The 24,999-nt window shown below is 36.7% G+C and overlaps 1 protein-coding gene across 1 annotated transcript in view; it reads left to right on the forward strand.

Moving 5' to 3' along the window:
* LOC134670420 (F-box/LRR-repeat protein 4) overlaps positions 1-24,999 on the forward strand; it is a 40,318-nt gene that overhangs the window by 4,218 nt on the left and 11,101 nt on the right. The window contains exons 5-8 of the mRNA XM_063528268.1: positions 3,731-3,852; positions 19,707-19,859; positions 21,470-21,567; positions 24,093-24,202. Of these exons, the coding sequence (XP_063384338.1) occupies positions 3,731-3,852; positions 19,707-19,859; positions 21,470-21,567; positions 24,093-24,202 (483 nt within the window). The remainder of the gene's footprint in view (positions 1-3,730; positions 3,853-19,706; positions 19,860-21,469; positions 21,568-24,092; positions 24,203-24,999) is intronic.

The following is a 24,999-nucleotide window of genomic DNA, read 5'->3' on the forward strand; positions in this document are numbered from 1 at the left end:
TTTGTGTGATAGCCTCAATAGCCTCATAGGTATGAAATGGAAACGCCGAAAGACGTCATTACTTCATTAGGGTTACAATAATACTACGTGTTCTGGTACAGTTCTAAACTTTTTATTTCGTCCGTTCGTCCATAGAGAAAAATACATAGAGTGCTCACTCCATACATAATTCCGCTACTCGATGCTAGATGTCGACTGCGAAAATAATAGTCGTTTTGGTACCAAAACTGATGTATGGAGTCAGCACTCTATTCTTACTATATTTCTCTATGGTTCGTCAAACAAACTGCTATTATTGTCACCTGGTTAACGGGACAGAATGACAAGAAATAGTTGACTCACCCACTTATACCTAGTTTGACCTACATTTAGTGTTTACTCCGGTTATTCAACAGGTAATCTCTTACATAAAATAATGGCTTGTGACTTATATTACACCGACGTAACAGTGCAATAGGGGCTATTTTATTATTGAGTTGAATCAGCACCTCCTTATGAAACTAAGCGTTTGGTACTATGGAATTAGTTATTAGGTATAATAGACCTATTGCCTAATAACTTGACATGTAATATTTAAAATATTATAAAAAAACCGGGCAAGTGCGAGTCGGACTCGCGCACGAAGGGTTCCGTACCAGTGTTGGCCGAACGTTAATGCAATTGACCATTAAAAATTAACCATTGAAAAGGTTAATTGCCATTAGCCATTAACCATTGAAGGAAAATTAATTATCAATTGCATTGAACATCAATTTGCATTAATGTTAATTTATTACGAACCACTAACAATTAAAAATAATTAATGGTTATTGCTTTACAAACCATTAAAAACTAAAACAATTTTTAATGAAAATTAAACATGTGATTGATAATTAACAATTAACAAGAATAAATATCGTAATTTTATAAAGACGTCCAAGGGATCAAAGGTCTAGTGCAGCGGTCGGCAACCTGCGGCCCGCGGGCCGCATGCGGCTCGTGAACCTATCACTTGCGGCCCGAGTGCCGCCTTGGCTATTTTGTATGTAATAGTGACAAACGACAATGTCTCATAAAGTCATAAATATTAACAAAGTACGGCCCGCGTCACCATTTATTTTGTTTATTTTATTTATTTTATTTATTTTATTTATTTTATTTATTTTATTTATTTTATTTATTTTATTTATTTTATTTATTTTATTTATTTTATTTATTTTATTTATTTTATTTATTTTATTTATTTTATTTATTTTATTTATTTTATTTATTTTATTTATTTTATTTATTTTATTTATTTTATTTATTTTATTTATTTTATTTATTTTATTTATTTTATTTATTTTATTTATTTTATTTATTTTATTTATTTTATTTATTTTATTTATTTTATTTATTTTATTTATTTTATTTATTTTATTTATTTTATTTATTTTATTTATTTTATTTATTTTATTTATTTTATTTATTTTATTTATTTTATTTATTTTATTTATTTTATTTATTTTATTTATTTTATTTATTTTATTTATTTTATTTATTTTATTTATTTTATTTATTTTATTTATTTTATTTATTTTATTTATTTTATTTATTTTATTTATTTTATTTATTTTATTTATTTTATTTATTTTATTTATTTTATTTATTTTATTTATTTTATTTATTTTATTTATTTTATTTATTTTATTTATTTTATTTATTTTATTTATTTTATTTATTTTATTTATTTTATTTATTTTATTTATTTTATTTATTTTATTTATTTTATTTATTTTATTTATTTTATTTATTTTATTTATTTTATTTATTTTATTTATTTTATTTATTTTATTTATTTTATTTATTTTATTTATTTTATTTATTTTATTTATTTTATTTATTTTATTTATTTTATTTATTTTATTTATTTTATTTATTTTATTTATTTTATTTATTTTATTTATTTTATTTATTTTATTTATTTTATTTATTTTATTTATTTTATTTATTTTATTTATTTTATTTATTTTATTTATTTTATTTATTTTATTTATTTTATTTATTTTATTTATTTTATTTATTTTATTTATTTTATTTATTTTATTTATTTTATTTATTTTATTTATTTTATTTATTTTATTTATTTTATTTATTTTATTTATTTTATTTATTTTATTTATTTTATTTATTTTATTTATTTTATTTATTTTATTTATTTTATTTATTTTATTTTATTTATATGTGCAGTTTGCATATAAATTATTCCCATTTTTCCCCACTTTATTGGTGTGGGGACAAATGGGAACACATCATTATCCGATATTTTCCCATTTGTTCCCGCCTGGAGCAGATGGAATAAGCGCTTCATATAAATGAATAAATCCCATTTGTCCCCGTTTCCCATTTGTCTCCAACTCACATATGACAGGGACAAATAAAAATACACCAATAATGAGCGTATTCCCATTTAATAGTTTCAAGCAAAATTAACATAAATTATTAGTTTATGAAAAAAATATTTAATTCCATTAAACGTTAATGCAATTGAGAGTAATTCTAATTAATTTTTTGAAACTTTAATGCCATTAAATAGGCAATTAGATTGACAATCAATGTAATTAAACGTCTCAAGATTCAATTCTAACTAACTTTAATTAAATTGATGCGTAATGCAATTGATTAATTGCGGAATTAATGGTTAATGCAATTGATTAATTGTTAATTAGAATTAACCATTACGGCCAACACTGTTCCGTACCATAATGCAAAAAAACAAAAACAAAAAAAAAGTAAAAAAAAGCGGTCACCCATCCAAGTACTGACCACTCCCGACGTTGCTTAACTTTGGTCAAAAATCACGTTTGTTGTATGGGAGCCCCATTTAAATCTTTATTTTATTCTGTTTTTAGTATTTGTTGTTATAGCGGCAACAGAAATACATCATCTGTGAAAATTTCAACTGTCTAGCTACTACCACGGTTCGTGAGATACAGCCTGGTGACAGACAGACGGACGGACGGACGGACGGACAGCGAAGTCTTAGTAATAGGGTCCCGTCTTACCCTTTGGGTACGGAACCCTAATAAATGACTATGACTATACTCTGTATCTTTAGGTATTTAAAAAAGAGTAAACAAAATCTACCCTCAAATGGCTCCTTAAGCCAGTTTCTGAGTAGATGAAAACATTACACGATCAAATAATGTAGGTTAAAGCAGGTTAAATTCAGGTCGTTCAGTGACAGATCCATGTGGTTTTGTATTTGGTTGGTTAACCAATAAATATTATAACTACCCGAAAATGTACAAATTATTTGTTTACTTTTATTTAAATACCTAAAGATACAGAGTATAGAGTGACGTCTTTTTATATTTATTGTCGACGAACTGGACTAACTAAGGTAAGGTGGGGTAAGACTAACATAGTTTATTTTATTTTGCTCGGGGCAAGAGTGAGGCAAGACGAACAGAATGAGGATTCCAGACAAGTGATAGTCTTACCCCACCTTATAGTAGTCTGACTAGAGCTCAAAATGATCCCAAAATATAAATGTATCGTAGAACGGACCTGCCCTCTTGAATATGATCGTCTTTTGCTGAATTATGTCGCTACACTTCAAACTAGTAAATCCATTCGACCCTCAGAAAATATGTACCTACCCTATTACCTTGCTTATTACCAAAATCGCATGATCTGACACATGGATTTACTCGAGTTTGAAGTTAATTATGTGATTCCACATTTAAACAACAGTAGCGTTTGTCAACAGGTCAGCTGCTGCATAAAATAATGGCGTCTAATCTGCATGAGTCGGTCATGCCTCCCGCGGCGCTAGGGGGCAAGATGCAGATCGACACGGGGCCGCCGCCGGGAGACTTTGAACGGCTACCGGTAAGAATATATACATATAGAATAATCTTTATCGGCATACCTCAATAAAAAGTAGAGATGCACCGGATATCCGGTTACTATCCGGTATTGGTATCCGGTATAGTGACCTACTATCCGGCCGGATACCGGATAGTAACATTGTTTGATTTCGGAGTAAACAAATTGGATTTAAGAAACAGACACGGTCATAATCGTACTTGTTTATTATTTTATAACAATTTAATAATTCCATTGACTTGCACGCGCATGTCGAACCTAGAAATGAGTCCGCGCGAACGTTCACTAGGAAACAGGTCAAACCTGCAGAATGCGCACCTGAAAAACCGAAATGTAGGTATAGTTTCGCTGGCCGAATATCCGGCGGCCGGATACCGGATATTCGGCTGATGGTCAGGCCGAATATCCGGTATTCAGTATCCGGCCAAACAACTATCCGTTGCATCTCTAGTAAAAAGATAAAAAAGAATTAAAACAATCGATTAAATGTAGAGGCAGAGAACAGGCGTATCTAAGTTAAGAAGAAGAAGGTAAGTTTTATAGGTATAGCTACAGTGGAAATGTAATCGGATTAATCCCTGCCGATTCTTTCCGCCATCAGCCTATGCGACATTACCATCTTCACCTCTTAGCTTAGATGGTTATCAGTTCTCAACTGTGCGTTTCTCCAGCTTCCTGCCTAAGAGCGTAATACCTACTATCTTGAAGGCTGGCAACGCATTTGTGTTGCGGGTGTCTATGGACGGCGGTAATCGCTTACCATCAGGCGATTAGCCTGCTCGTTCGCCTCCCGACTTGTGACTTTCAGCTTTGGGCCCACCAACGATCTAGAATAATTATAGAAGTCTGACTATAGCTGAAAAATTACCTTACGGAAATTGGGCCAAGTGCTGCCTGCTACTCAACCATCCTTTTTTCTTTTTTTTTGACGGAGTGGGAATGCGTTTACGCACGGTGTGTGGGACTCGCCGCTCCTTTTCCCGTCTCCTGGCAAGAGAGGGGGAGAATTTGGCCCTACCCACTAAACCCACTCCGACATTTCACCCTCTTTGCCGTTCGTGAAGGCGCACTCGGATCGATCACTTTTCACCACGGCGCCCACCGGTAAATACTAAATACTCAACTACGAGCCCCGATGCACATGTTTTCGTCTAGTGAGACGATTTTTTGAGATTCTCGCGTTTGTTCAAAAATAATGTTCTTGTTTAAAAATTACTAATATTTAATGCTTATACTAATGTAATTTAATTTTATATGGTAATACTCTGCAATATTATTATTATTATTTGTATCTCCTTTTTTGGAATCACGGGCCTGTAAATCCCGGTCTTTTGATAGGCTTGCGTGGGGATATAGATCCAACACGTAGAGGCCCTTTGGAGAGCTTTATTATTATTATTATTAAAGCCTTCTTTATTTCCTTAAATGCATTAAACTCTAACTTAAATGTATTTCGTTATATTATATATTTTTCATATTAAGGACCCCTGTCGGGTATAGGCCTCCTCCATGTTTTTCCATTTATCTCGGTCTTTGGCCTTAATTGCCCAATTTTCACCGGCTATGTCTATAATATCCTTTGACCATCTCGTTTTGGGTTTTCCTGCTGTTCTTTTCCCATATGGTCCTGGCCACTTAGTGATTTTGCTGGTCCATCTTCCATCTGTCATCCTGGCTATGTGGCCGGCCCATCTCCATTTTTGCTTGAGTATGAACTCTAATGCGTCTATGACATTTGTTTTGGATCTTATGTGTTTACTATTAACTTTCTCTTTTAGTTTTATTTTTAGGATGCTCCTTTCCATCGCTCTTTGACAGGTTCTAACTTTTAGTTTGTTCTTATTAGTGTGCACCCATGTTTGGCAACCATAAGTGAGACTTGGTAAGATGCATGTGTCCATCACTGTTTTTTTCATGTTTAGGTTGTAGTTTCCCTTTAAGAGCTCTTTGAAACTCCAGAATTTTCTCCAGCTGATATTAACTCTGCGATCTATCTCTTCGCTGTTGCTGTCGGTGCTGAATGAAATCCGTTTTCCCAAGTAAATGTAATGGTCTACATATTCAAGTTCTTTGTTTTGTATGAAGATTTTTGTGTGTTCCCCGTTAGTCATGATTTTTGTTTTAGTATGGTTCATTTCCAATCCAACTATACAGCTTTCCTTGTCTAGGTCATTTAGCATTTGTTGTAGGTTTCTGGTATCTTCTGAAAAAATTGCTACGTCATCAGCAAATCGCAAATGGTTAAGATATTTATCAAATATTTTTATTCCAGTTTTTTCCCAGTCCCGTTGACATAATATGTTTTGTAACACTGCTATAAATAATTTGGGTGATTGGGCTCCTTTTCCCGTCTCCTGGCAAGAGAGGGGGAGAATTTGGCCCTACCCACTAAACCCACTCCGACATTTCACCCTCTTTGCCGTTCGTGAAGGCGCACTCGGATCGATCACTTTTCACCACGGCGCCCACCGGTAAATACTAAATACTCAACTACGAGCCCCGATGCACATGTTTTCGTCTAGTGAGACGATTTTTTGAGGTTCTCGCGTTTGTTCAAAAATAATGTTCTTGTTTAAAAATTACTAATATTTAATGCTTATACTAATGTAATTTAATTTTATATGGTAATACTCTGCAATAACTAAATCCAAGTACAAGAAATACCGTTTGTACTAAAAGAAAAAAAATAATGATTTTTTATTTTTTTATTGACGGGTAGGATTACAACATATGTGAAAAGGGCTATTACTAGGGAAAGCAATAGGGCTCTGCCAATATACTGACACTAATTTTGTGTCGAGCCCATGCATGCAGCATGCAGCAGTGCTGTGGGAGAGGACAATATGATTTGGACAAAGTTTTTGAAAAGTCCTTCTTTTCAGCAATAAAAGTCTCATGCAATTTTATTATACGATCAAAATAAACTACATTAAACATTGCTATTATGGTTCCCATTACTGGGTCATTTTATGTTCATGTGTAAAATTTATTAAAATAAACAAAATTGTTGCGTGGAACTAGACGAAATAATTTGCATCGGGGCTCGTATACTGCGCGCATGTTGACAACGTGAAATATTGTAATGCCGCGCAAGAGATTTGACATATAGAAATTGATATTAGCCAGTCAAAACTTTTATTGAACAATAACAACTTTTGTTGATTCTGGTGGTGGTAGCCATGGTGGTTTCAGCTTGACCATTGAGCTTTTAAATAACCCCATAAAATACACCATTTAAAACCATATACGGGCGAATGTTACATGATATTGTTTATAGGGCTTCTATAAATAGAATTGACCTAGGGGTTATTCAATGATAATGCAATCTCGAATCCAGAATCAATATACGTTATTTAGCATAGGCGCATTAGAAATTGTTCTATTTGTCTTTTGAGAATAAAAATGGAACAGTTCGAGAACTGGATCCGAGTTCCATGAAGGGCATCCGATAAAATTGTGACATTTACGACCGGTTCCAGACGGCTGTAACGTGTAATGTAATCCATCGTGTAATGTAACACGCAGTGTGGACGCCACAGCATTACACCTAACGCTCGTGCCGGATTTATCGCCTGTCGGTTCTTACGCAGCGTACTCCGTAGGCGAACAACACGCGAACGCGAAGCGATGCGATGTGGCGCGGGGTGAATCAATCCTTTGATAACTATAGAAGTGTCCTACGTCAGCGATCTCCTTGCAAACGCGAACGCATTGGGCCCGCCGCGCCGCGTCGCGTTCGCGAGTTATAATAAATATTATACGACATTATATTAGACATTTTTACACAAATTGACTAAGCCACACAGTAAGCTCAAGAAGGCTTGTGTTGTGGGTACTCAGACAACGATATATATCTATATATATAAATGCAAGTGTCCTGACTGACTGACTGACTGACTGATTCATCAACGCAGAGCCGAAACTACAAAAGCCAGAAAGTTGAAATTTGCACACCAGATGGCATTTATAAAGTGTACAAGAGATAAGAAGCAATTTTGAGAAATTCAACCCCTAAGGGGGTTAAAAAGGGGATGAAAGTTTGTATGGGGTTAAAGTTTTCTTTTAAGCTAGGAATTTGAAACTTCGTAAAAAGATATATTATTAAAATACAAGAAAACTAATTTCAGCGTTTTTGAAAATTCATCCCCTAAGGTGGTGAAAAAGGGGTTGAAAGTTTGTATGGACATCAAAAAAAATTTCAAGTGGTGGACTTGAATCTTTGTATTTAGGGATATTATTCGAAGACAGGAAAAGTAATTTCAGCGTTTTGTAAAATTCATCCCCTAACAGGGTTAAAAAGGGGTTGAAAATTTTAATCCATTACAAATGCTTTGAAACTTCGTAGAAAGGCATAATAGCCGATTACAAAAAAAAGTGATTGCAACGTTTTTGGAAATTCAACCCCTAAGGGGGTTAAAAAGGGGATGAAAGTTTTTCTTCGGGTGCAAATTTTATTTTAAGTTAGGAACTTGAAACTTTGTAAAAAAGTATCAAATTCAAAGACAAGAAAACTAATTTCAGAGTTTTCAAAATTCATCCCCCAAGGTGGTGAAAAAGGGTTTGAAAGTTTGTATGGATATCAAAAAATTTTTCGAGCGCGGGACTTGAATCTTTGTATTTGGGGATATTATTAGAAGACAATAAAAGTAATTTCAGCGTTTTGTAAAATTCATCCCCTAACAGGGTTAAAAAGGGGATGAAAGTTTGTATGGGGTTAAAGTTTTCTTTTGAGCTACGAATTTGAAACTTCGTTAAAAGATATATTATTAAAATACAAGAAAACTAATTTCAGCGTTTTTGAAAATTCAACCCCTAAGGTAGTGAAAAAGGGATTGAAAGTTTGTATGGATATCAAACATTTTTTCGAGACTTGAATCTTTGTATTTAGGGATATTATTAGAAGACAGGAAAAGTAATTTCAGCGTTTTGTAAAATTCATCCCCTAACAGGGTTAAAAAGGGGTTGAAAGTTTGAATCCATTACAAATAGTTTTGAAACTTCATAGAAAGGCATAATAGCCGATTACAAAAAAAAAGTGATTGCAACGTTTTTGGAATTTCAACCCCTAAGGGGGTTAAAAAGGGGATGGAAGTTCGTCTGCGGGTGCAAATTTTAGTTTAAGCAAGGAACTTGAAACTTTGTAAAAACGTTTTAAATTAAAATACAAGAAAACTCATTTCAGCGTTTTTGAAAATTCATCCCCTAAGGTGGTGAAAAAGGAGTTGAAAGTTTGTATGGATATCAAACATTTTTTCGAGCGCGGGACTTGAATCTTTGCATTTGGGGATACTATTAGAAGACAATAAAAGTAATTTCAGCGTTTTGTAAAATTCATCCCCTAACAGGGTTAAAATGGGTTTCAAAGTTTAAATCCATTACAAATGCTTTGAAAATTCTTAGAAAGGCATAATAGCCGATTACAAAAAAAAGTAATTACAACGTTCTTGGAAATTCAACCCCTAAGGGGGTTAAAAAGGGGATGAAAGTTCGTCTTCAGGTGCAAATTTTATTTGAAGCTAGGAACTTGAAACTTTGTAAAAAGGTATTATATTAAAATACAAGAAAACTAATTTCAGCGTTTTTGAAAATTCATCCTCTATGGTGGTGAAAACGGGGTTGAATGTTTGTATGGATATCATGCATTTTTTCAAGCGCAGGATTTGAATCTTTGTATTTGGGTTATGTGGTATATTATTAGAAGACAATAAAAGTGATTTCAGCGATTTGTAAAATTCATCCCCTAACAGGGTTAAAATGGGGTTCAAAGTTTGAATCCATTACAAATGCTTTGAAACTTCTTAGAAAGACATAATAGCCGATTACAAAAAAAGTAATTGCAACGTTTTTGGAAATTCAATCCCTTCATTCCCAAAAAGGGGATGAAAATTCGTCTTGGGGTGTAAATTTAATTTTAAGCTAGGAACTTTAACTTTTTGGAAAAAGGTAATAAATTAAAAAACATGAAAACTAATTCAAGCATTTTTTTAAATCATCCCCCAAAGTGGTGAGAAAGGGGTTGAAAGTTTGTATGGAGATCAGATATTTTGTGAGTGCGGAATGCGGAACTTGAATCTTTGTATAAGGGCATAGGTTACCTACCTATTATGAGAATACAAGAAAAGTAATTTCAGCAACCAACATCAAAATCCACTTGACTTAAAACTTCATACAACTTGCTAAAAAAGAAAAGTACTTAATTTCAACATTGCTTGGATATGAAAATTATAGGTACTAAAGATGAAAAGATAATAATATAATACAGATAATAAGATAATGAGATGTTGAAGATAAGATTCCACGCGGACGAAGTCGCAGGCAACAGCTAGTAATATATAAATACTTGAATACATAGAAAACAACCATGACTCAGGAACAAATATCTGTATCATCATACAAATAAATGCCCTTACCAGGATTCGAACCCGGAACCATCGGCTTCATAGGCAGGATCACTACCCACTAGGCCAGACCGGTAGTCAAGTTGTCCGCTTAAGTAAGACGCAGCGTTAGCGCGCGTCCACACGTTGACGCTATATTACACGTAATTTTACATTACCGTCTGGACCCGACTTATTACGGCGCGTCACTGCGTTTCCGCACCGTCAATCTGTGTTGGCAGAGCGTGGATTAGTGATCCGGAGTCGTGGGTTCGAGCCCTGTTTTATCCACTTAAGATATCCAAGCTTATAATCGTCAGAACTCGGAATCACCTCCAGATCTTTCTCGTCCAGCCTCGAAGTACAGTACACTAGTAGAGCCTCCTTAATCTGTGTGTATGTGTGCGTGGGTGTGTCTAATCATAGCAAGTCGTAACAATAATTCCCGGTTGCAGTTATCAAAACAATAGGCGTGGATTCCTGACCTAGACGCATCAACATGAGTCATGTGATAATATTAACGCTATGCGTTTCTAACAATAGTGTTGTGAAGAATTTTATCATTCTTTAGCTTTGACTTATTTACTTGACTTATCCTATGTCCTATGGTCCCATGGGGCAGAGAGCGTCAACAGTGCGCCGCCTTCTGGATTGGTCTTGAGCTTCGTGCTTGAGTTCGCTCAAAGCCTTCGCCCCTGCAACTACAGTCCGGCGCGAGGTCTGCTTTGGACGGCAACTTTTCCTTTTTCCTTGGGGATTCCAGTCGAGGGCTTGCCTCGGTATGTGGTCAGGACCCCTTCGGAGTGTATGCCCAATCCAACTCCATTTCCGGCGCTTGAACTGCTATTTGATCGGGGTCTCATTGCAGCATCTCCACAGGTTGGCATAGAGATTTTCTCGGGCCAGTATATGCCGTTATTCTTTAGCTAAATACGTAAAAGTTATTTTAATACATTTGTTTGCTGAATGAACTGTCACCTGCGGTATTCCCGGACCGATACGTCAACAGATAGAGTAGATTTCACATTTTTAATATTAGTAGGGATGGAAAGGAGACCTTGTAGCGATAAGGAAATTGTAAACTGCATTAATATTACAATTAATTATTCCTTAAAAAGGATTTACTCGTTTCGTACTGGTTTAGTCCATTAACTTTGATTTCCTGGAAACTAAGTAAAGACACATTATTTATAATTGCAATTTAAAATGTAAATAGTCATGTTCTTAACACACGAAAGACGAAGTAGGTACTGTACGTATATATAGGTATATGTTAGGTAGATATATAAATAAAAACCGGACAAGACGTGCGAGTCGGACTCACCTACCGAGGGTTTCGTACTTTTTAGTATTTATTGTTATTGCGGTAACAGAAATACATCTGTGAAAATTTCCACTGTGCTAGCCAGGTGACAGCGGAATCTTAGTAACAGGATCCCGTTTTTACGCTTTGGGTATGCAACCCTAAAAAACGATTATCATTGCAAAAACTAGTTATTTCACTGTACAAAAAGCAAAACAATTATCAGTTATAGTCTGTGCGGAAAGAAAAGAGTCGTGGAATGTATGCCTGTATGGGGTCCAATACATAAAGTAAAAGTGGCGTCACAAAGTTCGAGACACATTCCTGTTACTGACTTCGGTATCCTTGTATATTAAACCGTATATAAAACTGAAATAAATGTTTACTCGAACCTATGTAAATTCAAATGTTGGTCAGTGTTCTACACAACTCTTCTACTTTAAGATGGTTTTTTGAGTAAGTTGTATGCACTCATATATTTCTGTGGCCCTAGTGAAAAAGGGTACAAGTCTCACGCAGCTTAGGAGTAAAAGGGCACAGGTGTTACTTGGAACTTATACCCATTTACAACCGCGCTGCCCGAGACTTATACCTTTTTTCACTAGGGACACAGATTTGTACCTGATGGCACTATTCCTGTAAAATAAAGCAAGCTAATAGTTCTGAAAAACCGCGAGCCATTCAGTTAATTTTTCATGTGTTCCACGTCGAAACACAAAGTTGTGTCTCAAACTTTTCATAGTTCCAGAGGTAGACCAGAAAGTACGAACATAAACAAAATTACGATTCATAGGAATCCGTCTCCAATAACGGCGGCCGATATCAACATAACGACCTATAAATAGAAGATCTGTATAAGAAGGTAGTAATGATATGTTCCTCGTGCCTTTTTTATCCTTTTGGTCCAGTTTGGTTTATGCGTCGTTGGACTAAAAGTAAATATGGCGATGTATAAAAATGTCTACTTGCATAAGTTCGTGCGTATATAATTTCGACGAAGTATAAAAATGTGCATCTGTATATTAGACCAAATATAAATATGTTGCGGCACTAGACTAAAAGTAAATATGACGATGTATAAAAATGTCTACTTGCATAAGTTCGGGCGTATATAATTTCGACGAAGTATAAAAATGTGCATCTGTATATTAGACCAAATATAAATATGTTGCGGCACTAGACTAAAAGTAAATATGGCGATGTATAAAAATGTCTACTTGCATAAGTTCGTGCGTATATAATTTCGACGAAGTATAAAAATGTGCATCTGTATATTAGACCAAATATAAATATGTTGCGGCACTAGACTAAAAGTAAATATGACGATGTATAAGGACTGTATCGTTTATTATAAATACAACTTTACTTAGCCGTTTTTTCTGGTATTATGTTTTTATTAAAAAATTACACATATAGTTTAATTAGTGCTTTAATAATAAGTAACGTTTCGTCCTGGGAGATCACGTAAAGCATATGGTTTGGACAATATTTACCCAATCCTCCCGAGTAACTACAACGATTTCGGACAAATACTACAAGAAAATTTACGGTTTGCGAACAAGATAAGTATTACACAAAAAAAATCGTACTATGTAAACAGCAATTACATATGATTCGTAAAGCGAAACATCTGGGCATAGTCTAATCATTTCTTTTAGTTGGAAAAAAAGTTTTGGATCTGTGCTTGGTGGCCTTTTTGAAAATATGGCATGTTACTTACGACAACCCCGACTTTGGTATACAATATAACCATCATGGAGCGTTTCTATCGACCTGTTCTAGCCATGGTTCAACGCCATGAATGTCCGTTAGGCTTTGGATTTCGGTAGATTCTTTTAGCTGTTTCCGTCATTTCCCTGGCGTCAGAAATTGACGGGAATCCAAAATGTTGCATAAAAAGTCGTTTTCATGTAAAGATAAAATACACCACATTTATTCTGTGGATGTTCAATTGAGCAATCATGAAAAGGACACTTAGATGGCATATTTTGGCAGCATATTAACCTTTTGTTTCTTTAAATCGTACTAAGGAATCGGTGAAATAGTCTCAAATTAAGCTCGATAGGCTTGTCCGAATTACATTTGCTAGAAGGTATTAAAATCATCATAAAGTCCCTAAAATAAAATAAATGTAAAACATTCTTATATCAGATATGTCTAAAAATACCCCCAGATTATACCTTAAGAACATAGTAATACAAAATAATACACACGTCAACAGTTAGACCAGGTTTTATCTGTATTTATAATAAACGATACAGTCCTTAAAAATGTCCACTTACATAAGTTCGGGCGTATATAATTTTACGAGGGGATGAATTTGTTCCGTATATGTATTATTATAATCCTGGCCCTATGTAAAGAAAGTAGTCATTTTTATATTCCGACTTGATAAGACTTAGACATTTGTATACTTTGAAAGTAGTCATTTTTATATTCCGACTTGATAAAACTTAAACATTTTGAAGTACAGTAGAGTCCGGTTATAACGACACTCAAGGGACCGCTGATATTACGTCGTACTAACCGGACGTCGTACAAAACGAGCCGCCAATTTTAATATATTTTTTAATCAAAATAATTACATCATTTTGTATTTATTAATACTTATGCGACAATCAAAGAAATAAAACATTTCTTTAAAATAGTACATTTCGATGCTAGTGCGGAAGGTATGTCATTACTTCACGAGTACCGAGATATCTTGCCACGAGCCGCAGGCGAGTGGCAAGACTCGGGACGAGTGAAGAATGACATTTCCGCACGTGTATCGAACGACGTTTTTTAATACAGTTGCGAAAAAATAAGAAAAACATTGTTAATCGTACACTAAACAAAAGTGGTAACAGTGACAGCTCTGTTAGACGTCGTCTTTAAGTATATTACATCTATGGGCGTTTGGCAGCTATTCCGTTCCATTCAGTCAACTTATTAAGAACGGAGTTTTCAATATTGAATATTAAAAAATAAACGTGTTATAATGATGAAGAGGTAAGTAATTAAATATGAAATATGTAATATTTTTCGTATTCTTACATTAACGATAGGTTTTTATGCTGATTACGACGTTTAAAGGAAACTAATATTAACACTCATCAATAAGTAGTCGTGAATTGGAACAAGTATAAATTTAAAAAAATTGGAAAAGTAAAAAGCACTAGTTCGAGATAACCAACTTTCCGCACGCTAAACAGCTACGTAAAGTAGCACTTTTTGAGCAACTGTATTAAAAATATATATTTTCGTTAGTATTACGACACCTTGTCTTAAATGGAGAGACTTGTGTGTTTAGAAGAAGCCACTTTTCATCAAGGTACGCGTACTCACTCGTCATCCGCACTCTTTTACACACATTACTCGAATCCCGTAAAATAAAAAGTCGTAATTCTTGGGAATCTAATCAAGATGACGTTGTTTTATCACATAGTTCCTGTGACCACCTCCTGTGTCCATCGACAGATCAGCTCGAAGGTACCTACCAAAATATTGCATTATGACACCCAACTTACATAATTATATCTTATTTATCTTATTTTTTTAATTATGTGTGTGAAGTTTAAGCTCAATCGAATAATGGGAATTGTTTTATTGTTTTGCAAGATTACGAAAAGTTTCATCTTGCTCCCTATATGTAAAAGGGGGAGGAGAGTTGGGTGCGCGGGACGGAGTAAGCTTCTTACCAACAATTTATTTGTAAAAACTACGTCGCTCGTCGTTGTAACCGGACTTGACGGACGGATTTTGAGTCAATTTCCGTCGTTAAAAGCGATCGGTCGTTATAAGCGGAGTCGTTATAAACGGTTGTGCTTTCATAGTAGCTTGTATTAAAACCAAACAAGTGCCTATACTTACGTCGCTATAAGCGGTTGGTTGTTATATGCGGAGTCGTACTAACCGGACTCTACTGTATTGGCTTTCTAATACTCGGACCAATTTTTATTTTATATGTAGACATTTTTATACACCGCCATATTTACTTTTAGTCCAACGACGCATAAACCTCCAGTTTATTTAATAATTTTTAAGAAAAAAACACCGACTTCCTTGGGGGCCGCTGAAAGATTATTGTAGATGGTACACTACCTACGTAGAAAAGGAGGTAAAACCACCCACTTTTCTACTAGCATTTCGCTTCTGTAATGGCTCCTTTACAGGATAGGCCAACGCAATGGAGTGGTCCAAGGGACGCAGCCATGCGGTAGAATGAGATAGCAATATCACTTGCTCCCTCTAACGCATAAATGCGTCCCTTGGTGTGGCCGGCGTTGGCCCATCGTGTAGAGGAGCCATAAGGGTCGTAGTTCTAGCCTAACCTAACCCACTTCTCAGATAGCTGTTCGGTTCTGTGAGGATCGCAGTTCAAACCTAACCTAACCCACTTAATGGCGCATGCGGTGCGGTGTACGGGGGTTTAAGCGGGAAGGGCTAGTAAGATTGGCATCATCATACTTTATACCTACATTTTAAGATAGGTAATCATAGTGGTTTATTTAGTTAAGGTATCATAGTGGTTTTCCGGGTCAAGGTCTGGGTCCGAGTCCGGGTCCGAGTCCGGGTCTGAGTCCGGGTCCGGGTCCGAGTCCGGGTCCGTGTCCGGGTCCGAGACCGGGTCCGAGTCCGGATCCGAGTCCGGGTCCGAGTACGGGTTCAAATCCGGATCCGACTCTAGGTCCGGGTCCGGGTCTGGGTCCGAACCGGATCCGGGTATGAGCCCGAGTCCGGGTCCCAGTCCAAGTCAAAACCGAAATTCGTAATCACCAAACGTGTACCATGCGTCGTTGAAGAGTTCTGTTCTGGTCATCATCAGCAGTTCCACTTCATCAAATGCGACAGTTTTTAATGTAAATGCTTGATTTTATGATGAAAATACAAAAAAATCTATACGTATGCCATTAATATTTGAGGAGTTCCCTCGATTCCTTATGGATCCCATCATCAGAACTCGAGCTTGACAAAAATGTGGCTTAAAAACTTAACTTGCTTAACGAACACAACGAAGAGGAAAAATCGCCAAACGTAAACTATGCGTCGTTGAAGAGTTCTGTTCTGATCATCATCAGCAGTTCCACTTCATCAAATACGACAGTTTTCAATGAAAATGCTTGATTTTCTGATGTAAATACAAAAATCTTTATACGCATGCCTTTAATATTTGAGGAGTTCCCTCGATTCCTTAAGGATCCCATCATCAGAAGTCGAGCTTGACAAAAATGTGGCTTAAAAACTTAACTTGTTTAACAAACATAACGAAAAGGAAAAATCGACAAATGTGAACTATGCGTCGTTGAAGAGTTCTGTTCTGATCATCATCAGCAGTTCCACTTCATCAAATGCAACAGTTTTTAATGAAAATGCTTGATTTTCTGATGTAAATGCAAAAATCTCTATACGCATGCCTTTAAGATTTGAGGAGTTCCCTTGATTCCTCATGGATCCCATCATCAGAACTCGAGCTTGACAAAAATGTGGCTTAAAAACTTAACTTGCTTAACAAACGTAACGTAGACGACAAATCGCCAACCGTGAACTATGCGTCGTTGAAGAGTTCCGTTCTGAACATCATTAGCAGTTCCACTTCATCAAATGTCACTTTTATTTTTGCCGACATGTTGAATACCAGTAAGTTTAAATAATAGTAAGTTTATGCTCCACCGAGTTAAGGAGTCTGCTGGATACCGTAAGGGTCACCCCATATATATCGACGCGCAATGTGCAAACACCGATACGAAAAAGCTTTATGTCTGCGCAATAAGAGCGAAAAAGCCGTCGATGCGTTGGCAGTCGTCGGGCGATGCGAGCCGATTCGAACGACGATATTTTCGCTCTTATTGCGCGGACATACAGCTTTTTTATATAGCTTTTGCCGATTCCGCTTCGATATATCTGAGGAGACCCTAAAGGAACAGAAAGTGGTAAAAAGAGGTGCCAAGACACAGATCAAGAAATTATTAGAGATGCCCCGAATAGTGAATTTGGCCGAATACGGAATATTCGGCCCTACCTCACGGCCGAATACCGAATATTCGGCATGAAATGCGAACATTTTGAGTCACAATTATTATGAAAACTGTTCGCCAACAAATCACAACGTTTTCTAACATATATTTTTATTTAGAACAGAATCAATTAATGTAGTTAGAGTCAATCAAATCAGACCTATGATAAAAATAAAATACTCTGTAATCAACAAATGCTCAAAAACGTACCATGGTATTTAACTAACTTTCCAAGAATACATTATATACCTAGTTTTTGGCTATTTTTTTGTGTAATTTTTCTTTTTAGGTAGGTGCAACAGGTATTCGGTATTCGGCCGAATAGTAGGCAACATTCGGCCGAATACTGAATATTCGGCAAAGTGGCCGAATAGGCCGAATACCGAATAGTTGCCGAATATTCGTGGCATCCCTAGAAATTATACACTTATATACTTTTATGAAAATTTCACTGCTACGTATAATACAGAATACCTACAGATTTTTATTGGTAAAAATACAAGTACATTTTACAAGTCAGAGTAAAATACAAATTATACAAGTAATAATAATAGTATATATAGTATAATGGAAGAAATAACGTGTGGTTGCTGAATATTGTGTTGCTAACAATACAGACAATATGAAAGATAAATAGAAACACAAAATAGTCTGCAAATATCCAAAAAAATACAGGGTGGTCAAAAAATAAGTGAAAAAAAAAATTACCCTCCCATAGAAAATGGACCAGCCAAATTTTTTTTTCGCGATTTCGGGGTTGGTCCAGATTCCAAATTCCCATTGTAAAAGTTGCTCATTGTAATCCCAAAACCTCCCTGGCAACGGGAATGCACTTATATTTTGGCCACCGTGTATATTATTTGGTAGGCTATCTAAAGGTATGTATGGACTAAAAAGCGAAGAGTTCATTACAACGGGAACTATGGCGAAATGTACGTAATTTGTGTTTTGAGAAACGTTTGTTGCCATGCTGCTCGCATTTAACACATCCGTGTTGTTTTGACTAGATTTGGCCACCTGCCATTATGTAAAAATAGTCAAAAAGTTTTCTGTGCATCATAATGTGCATATAGCCGACGGTACTGAACTACACCCAATTGAATATGTTCTGGGTTCATATCTCCGGTCGCAAAATGACGGAGTTATGAAGTAACAAATATTATTTAAAAAAACACAACCGCTTGAGAACCTCCTTTTGAAACCTTCAAGCAGTATTGTGTCATAGGGGTGCAAAATGACATATTTACGGCAGGCGTAGGTACATAGAATCCTGAACGAAGCGAAAGATTCTACAATTGAATCCTGAGCGTAGCGAGGGATTCTAAAATATAATTCTGAGCGTAATGAGGGAATCAAGTGTTAACGCCCAATGTGAAAATAATTTTGCTACCATGTGACTTACTGCATTTCACATCACCTACCTATAAGGAAAACTATTATGTTCCAATATATTATTTAGCCAAAATAAATAGTATGCTAGAATAGAACAGTAAAGTGCCACTTGATCCCCACTAGCAGGGAAAAAAGCGCCACATTGATCCCTAGCGCGGAAGAAGAAGCCACTTTCCGAATAGGTGATGTGAAAAACTCTTTGCTAGTTTTTTCTGGACCATACTGAGGTACTGAGAATGTTATGTAATTTTCTCATAACAAAAACCCAACAATCAACCCATCATTTTAGACGACCGGTCTGGCCTAGTTGGGTAGTGACCCTGTCTATGCCTATGAAGCCGATTGTCCCGGGTTCGAATCCTGGTAAGGGCATTTATTTGTATGATGATACAGATATTTGTTCCCGAGGCATGGTTGTTTTCTACTTATTTAAGTATTTATATATTATATATATAATATTCTGAGCGTTGTCTGAGCATCACCCACAACACAAGCTTTCTTGAGTTTACCGTTAGGGCCCCCCCACATCTGGCGTCTTTCGAGCGTCGGCGTCTGTCGGCGTCTGGTCAGCGCTATGGAAAATGACGTCGCTGCGCAGTTGCGTCGACGCTGCGTCGACGTTGCGTCGAGCAGCGGCCATAGAATTGTAGACGCCGACGCTCGAAAGACGCCAGATGTGGGGGGGGGGCCTTAGTCAATTTGTGTAAAAATGTCCTATAATATTTATTTATTTTATTTATCATATCTAAATATTACATTAGCATGCTTTAGCACGTATTTTCCTTTCAGGACGAGACGATCCTCTGCGTGATGAGGTACCTAGACATGCAATCGTTGTGCCGCTGCGCGCAGGTCAACAGGCATTTCAACAGGCTCGCCTCTGACGCCATCCTCTATCGTAGTATTGACCTTAGGCCGTATTGGCATTGTGTGCAATCCCAAGTAAGTAGGAAACAACCTAAAGCTGGTCAAGCAGATCTTGTCAGTAGAAAAAGGCGGGTAATTTGAAAAATGTAGGCGCGAAGGGATATCGTCTCATAGAAAATTTGAATTTTGCGCCTTTTTGTACTGACAAGATTTGCTTGACCATCTATATCTATAAAATAGTAACGACAGTGCCAAAAATCTGGTTGAGGTGTTTGTAAGGTGTTCATAAATATCTGAACAAGTCAACAGGCATTTCAACAGGCTCGCCTCTGACGCGCCATCCTCTATCGCAGCATTGATCTTAGGCCGTATTGGCATTGCGTGCAATCCCAAGTAAAGTCCACAGTTTAGTAAAAGCGAAATAACGACGCGGTGGGCAAAGTTATGTTAAATGACAAAGTTTTATACTTTTACGGTATTCTAAATTCTAACAGTTCCTTTATTCATTGGCCTAACGAGTGCGCCTGAGCGATGTGTCTGGTCTGCTGTTCAGCCTAGGCAAAAATATGCTTTCGTATATATCTGTCCGGCTACTCTCGACAGGTCTCAATTCTTAAACTATTTTAGTGACATCTCATGAGGTTTTGTCGATAATTATAATATTTATAATCTGTCCAGCAACATTGTCAGTAGAAAAAGGCGCGAAATTTATTTTTTCTATGGGAAAATTACCTTTCACGGCTTCAGTTTTTAAATTTGCCGCTTTTTTTGTACAGACGGAAATGGCTTGACAGACTATATGTATATGGAAATTTCCAAATGTTGCCTGCCTAGAAAAAACGACGATTCTCTACCAAACAGCTTTATTTTCTTTCCTGCTATTTATAGCTCGGAAGCAAAATTAGACTAGCCTGACCGCTGTCAAAGACAAAAAGCTATAACGAAAGCATAGTAAAGGCGCTACATGGTGACGTCTTTACCGCCACTTTCACCATTCCACTAACCCGGGGTTAACGGGTTAAACCTGGGGCCTTAAGGGGCCCACTGATTAACAGTCCGCCGGACGGTATCGGCCTGTCAGTTAAAACAAAATTTTGACAGTTCCGAACAACTGACAGGCCGATACCGTCCGGCGGAGTGTTAATCAGTGGACCCCTTTACCATGATGTCCTTATTGCGATTCTGTTTAGGACCTCAACTGAATTGCTAAGGGACGGAGTTATGCGACTTATGGTAAGATTCCTGGAGTTACCATGGTTACCGGTACAATTTGACACTGGGTTAACAGTTTAACCGCTTAACTCCGGGTTAGTGAGATGATACAAGTGGCGCTAAGGCCCACTTGCACCATTCCACTAACCCGGGGTTAACCGGTTAAACCTGGAGTTGACATGGTTACCAGAAGAATTTGACACTAGGTTCACGGTTTAACCGCTTAACTCCGGGTTAGTGGGATGGTGCAAGAGGGCCTAAGAGGATTAATAATAGTAGAATCTCTGCTTCTTTTTGTTGCGGCGGCAACCATAGATTAGAGCGAGACACAGCGATTGGACCTTTCGTTCCCACCTATGGTTGCCGCCGCCGCTGTCGCCAGTCGCGCAATGTCGTGGCCGAGCCGTAAGTGTCATTTTAAAGATGTAGAAAAGTACTAACTTATAGTCATAACAAGTAATACATATTTTCAGGTACTGGTGACTCTTTCTATGCGATGCAAATTCCTTCAGAAACTGGACCTGTCGTGGTGTGGAAGCCATCTTATGATACTTCCAAACTACGTTGTAAAGTAAGTAATTTATTTAATTATGTTTTCTGTATCTATACTATTTATCCCTACTAATATTATGCAAAAGTAACTCCGTGTCTGTTACCTCTTCACGCTTAAACCACTGAACCTATTTTGATGAAATTTGGTATGGAGATGGAGATAGTTTGAGATCGGAGGAAGGACATACTCGTATGAGTTTTTATAAGTCGTCATCATCATCATCATCCCACGCAGACGTAGTCGCGGGCAGAAGCTTTGTTTATTTCCGTCCGATTAAGTAAATAAATGGGGCATTATCTATAAAAAACCGGCCAAGTGCGAGTCGGACTCGCACACAAAGGGTTCCGTACCATTATCTACAAAAACCGGGCAAGTGCGAGTCGGACTCGCGCACGAAGGGTTCCGTACCATAATGCAAAAAAAAAAAACAAAAAAAAAAAGCAAAAAAAAACGGTCACCCATCCAAGTACTGACCACTCCCGACGTTGCTTAACTTTGGTCAAAAATCACGTTTGTTGTATGGGAGCCCCATTTAAATCTTTACTTTATTCTGTTTTTAGTATTTGTTGTTATAGCGGCAACAGAAATACATCATCTGTGAAAATTTCAACTGTCTAGCTATCACGGTTCGTGAGATACAGCCTGGTGACAGACAGACGGACGGACGGACGGACGGACGGACGGACGGACGGACAGCGAAGTCTTAGTAATAGGGTCCCGTTTTACCCTTTGGGTACGGAAACCTAAAAACGGTCACCCATCCAAGTACTGACCCCGCCCGACGTTGCGTAACATCGGTCAAAAAACACGTTTGTTGTATGGGAGCCCCACTTAAATCTTTATTTTAGTATTTTTAGTATTTGTTGTTATAGCGGCAACAGAAATACATCATCTGTGAAAATTTCAGCTGTCTAGCTATCACAGATCACGAGATACAGCCTGGTGACAGACGGACGGACCGACGGACGGACGGACAGCGGAGTCTTAGTAATAGGGTTCCGTTTTACCCTTTGGGTACGGAACCCTAAAAAGGGACCTTATTGTTGATGGCGCTTACGCCGCACTGCGTCGCGCGGCATTGTATTTTTATCGGAGCATCGTTAATAATGGCGTAAGCGCCATCGACAATACGGTCCCTTTTCGTAGATACTGTCACAAATTATTGTTTATAGCATAACGATGTACAGTCACCTGCAATAATATGTTACACAACGAAGGCCGCATAAATATCTGACACGATCTTATTTGTAGAGCCATAAGAGCGTGCCACATATTTTTGCGGCCTTTGAATAGTAACATATTATTGCAGGTTACGGTACAAAATACTATTAACTCAATAAATCGCCCTCTTCCTTGTTCCATTGTAAACAGATCTGCTTTCCGGATTACTTCTTACAATTAATCGTATAATGTTCAATTAAAGTCAATGTCAATTGTAATCTTTTCAACACTGTCAGACAATGCACTGGGAAGTAGTCGTTTAAACGCCGACCGAAGGTGATGGTCAATAATGAGTCTTAGTGCTATGGCGTTACAGTTGGTTTTTCTGTGCCCTCTGCACTGTACCTAACATTAACCTTTAGTCATTCGATTTCGAACCGTAATTCTTATAGTAGAGATGCGTTTTTGTTTTAAGTAAGTATGTCATATCAAATGGATGAATGAATTTCTTCAGGACAATTATATCTGATGCTTCGAAATTGGATAAGGCTCTGGTTTCTTAATTTTATTTTTCATTTATTACACAATTACTATTTGATGTGAACTGACATAGGACACAATATGTGGAATGTATCATTCCCAACGCCTACTAAAGGCGAACTTTTGCCAAAATAAACTACTATAAATGAGATCTTTGGTTAGGAATAATTGTTAAGGATTACAGGATCAAGTTATATTAGTAATCTTGATGGTAAAAATATTTATTGAATTAGAGTTGTGAATGATAAGTACATTTGCCTCGACTTTGGTTTCATTTTCGCGGCCCCAAACACTATTCAGGTATTCAGCATTAAATATATAGAATGCCATTTTGAATTTATGAGTAGGTAGTGTGCAATAATAGGTAGGTACCTAACTCATACCTATTCTAGTTACGGAAAGTTACTAAGTTAAATAGAATGTTCCATGTACAATCGCCATCAGATATAAGAGCGGCCAAGGTGTTCACAAAATCTGAACACGCACTCTAACGCCCTGACAATAGAGGCGTGTTCGGATGATTGTGAGAACCTTGACCACTCCGATATATCTGGTGGAATACGTAGATTACAGCTGGCGACCCTGGCGTATGTGTTTAACTGTTTAACTAAGAGCCAAAATTGTAGTTTTTTTATTGAAATTTTATACGCTTTCATCAAGGACAAATGCTATGAAAAAACATCACTCACACACACACACACACACACACACACACACATACAATTGCACAATTTTAATATGCAAAATGGGGCCGCGTTCTGAAAAAGGTTGAAAACCGGTCTAGCGTTGTGTAGGTATTTTTCTATATATACAGAGCCTTATGTAATTTTCTTAATTTACAGCTTCCTCAAAGACAACGGCGCCGAGTTAACACACTTAAGGATGAATTGCTGCAAATTCGTTAACAACGCCGTGCTAAGAGCCATCGTCGACACCTCTGTCTACCTCCAAGGTTTGCATATCTATAATATCTTTAGAAAACTCTGGGCCCGATTCGGATTTTGAAATAGACAACTATTAGACATCACCAAGATACGATAACGATATGTTAAAGATCTAACCTGTCAAATTTGATATTTGCGCGATTCTGGGGATACTCTTGAATGATTTCCACAGGATATGACTTAGAGATCCAACTCACATCTAATAGATATCTTACTCTATGTAACGTAAAAGTGACATTGGTTGCCCGAATTGCGCTGCAAAAGAGAACTACTTGATATCTAAACTATAACGTATGTAGAATGGATCTAGTACGTGTCGTCTCTTGTGAATATCTTGAAGTTCGAATACGGCAGTCTATGTCGTATCGAATTACATAATATTCTTATTCAACTCTTAGATATAAACAACTTTGCTACAATTTAACCTTCAAATCAAATTCAGCATAATAAATGTTATGTAATTAAAATTTGCAACTATTAGAAATTTAATAGCCAGATAATAATAACAATCAATGAGTTAGTCACATTAATGCATTAATTATGTACCTACGCTTATTATTTAACACTAATTGACAACTAAGTGCATAATCTTACAGTTTGTTATATCCTTTTATAGCAGTTTTTAGGGTTCCGTACCCAAAGGGTAAAACGGGACCCTATTACTAAGACTTCGCTGTCCGTCCGTCCGTCCGTCCGTCCGTCCGTCCGTCTGTCACCAGGCTGTATCTCACGAACCGTGATAGCTAGACAGTTGAAATTTTCACAGATGATGTATTTCTGTTGCCGCTATAACAACAAATACTAA

The sequence above is a fragment of the Cydia fagiglandana genome, chromosome 13, assembly GCF_963556715.1.
Source record: "Cydia fagiglandana chromosome 13, ilCydFagi1.1, whole genome shotgun sequence".
NCBI lineage: Eukaryota > Metazoa > Arthropoda > Insecta > Lepidoptera > Tortricidae > Cydia > Cydia fagiglandana.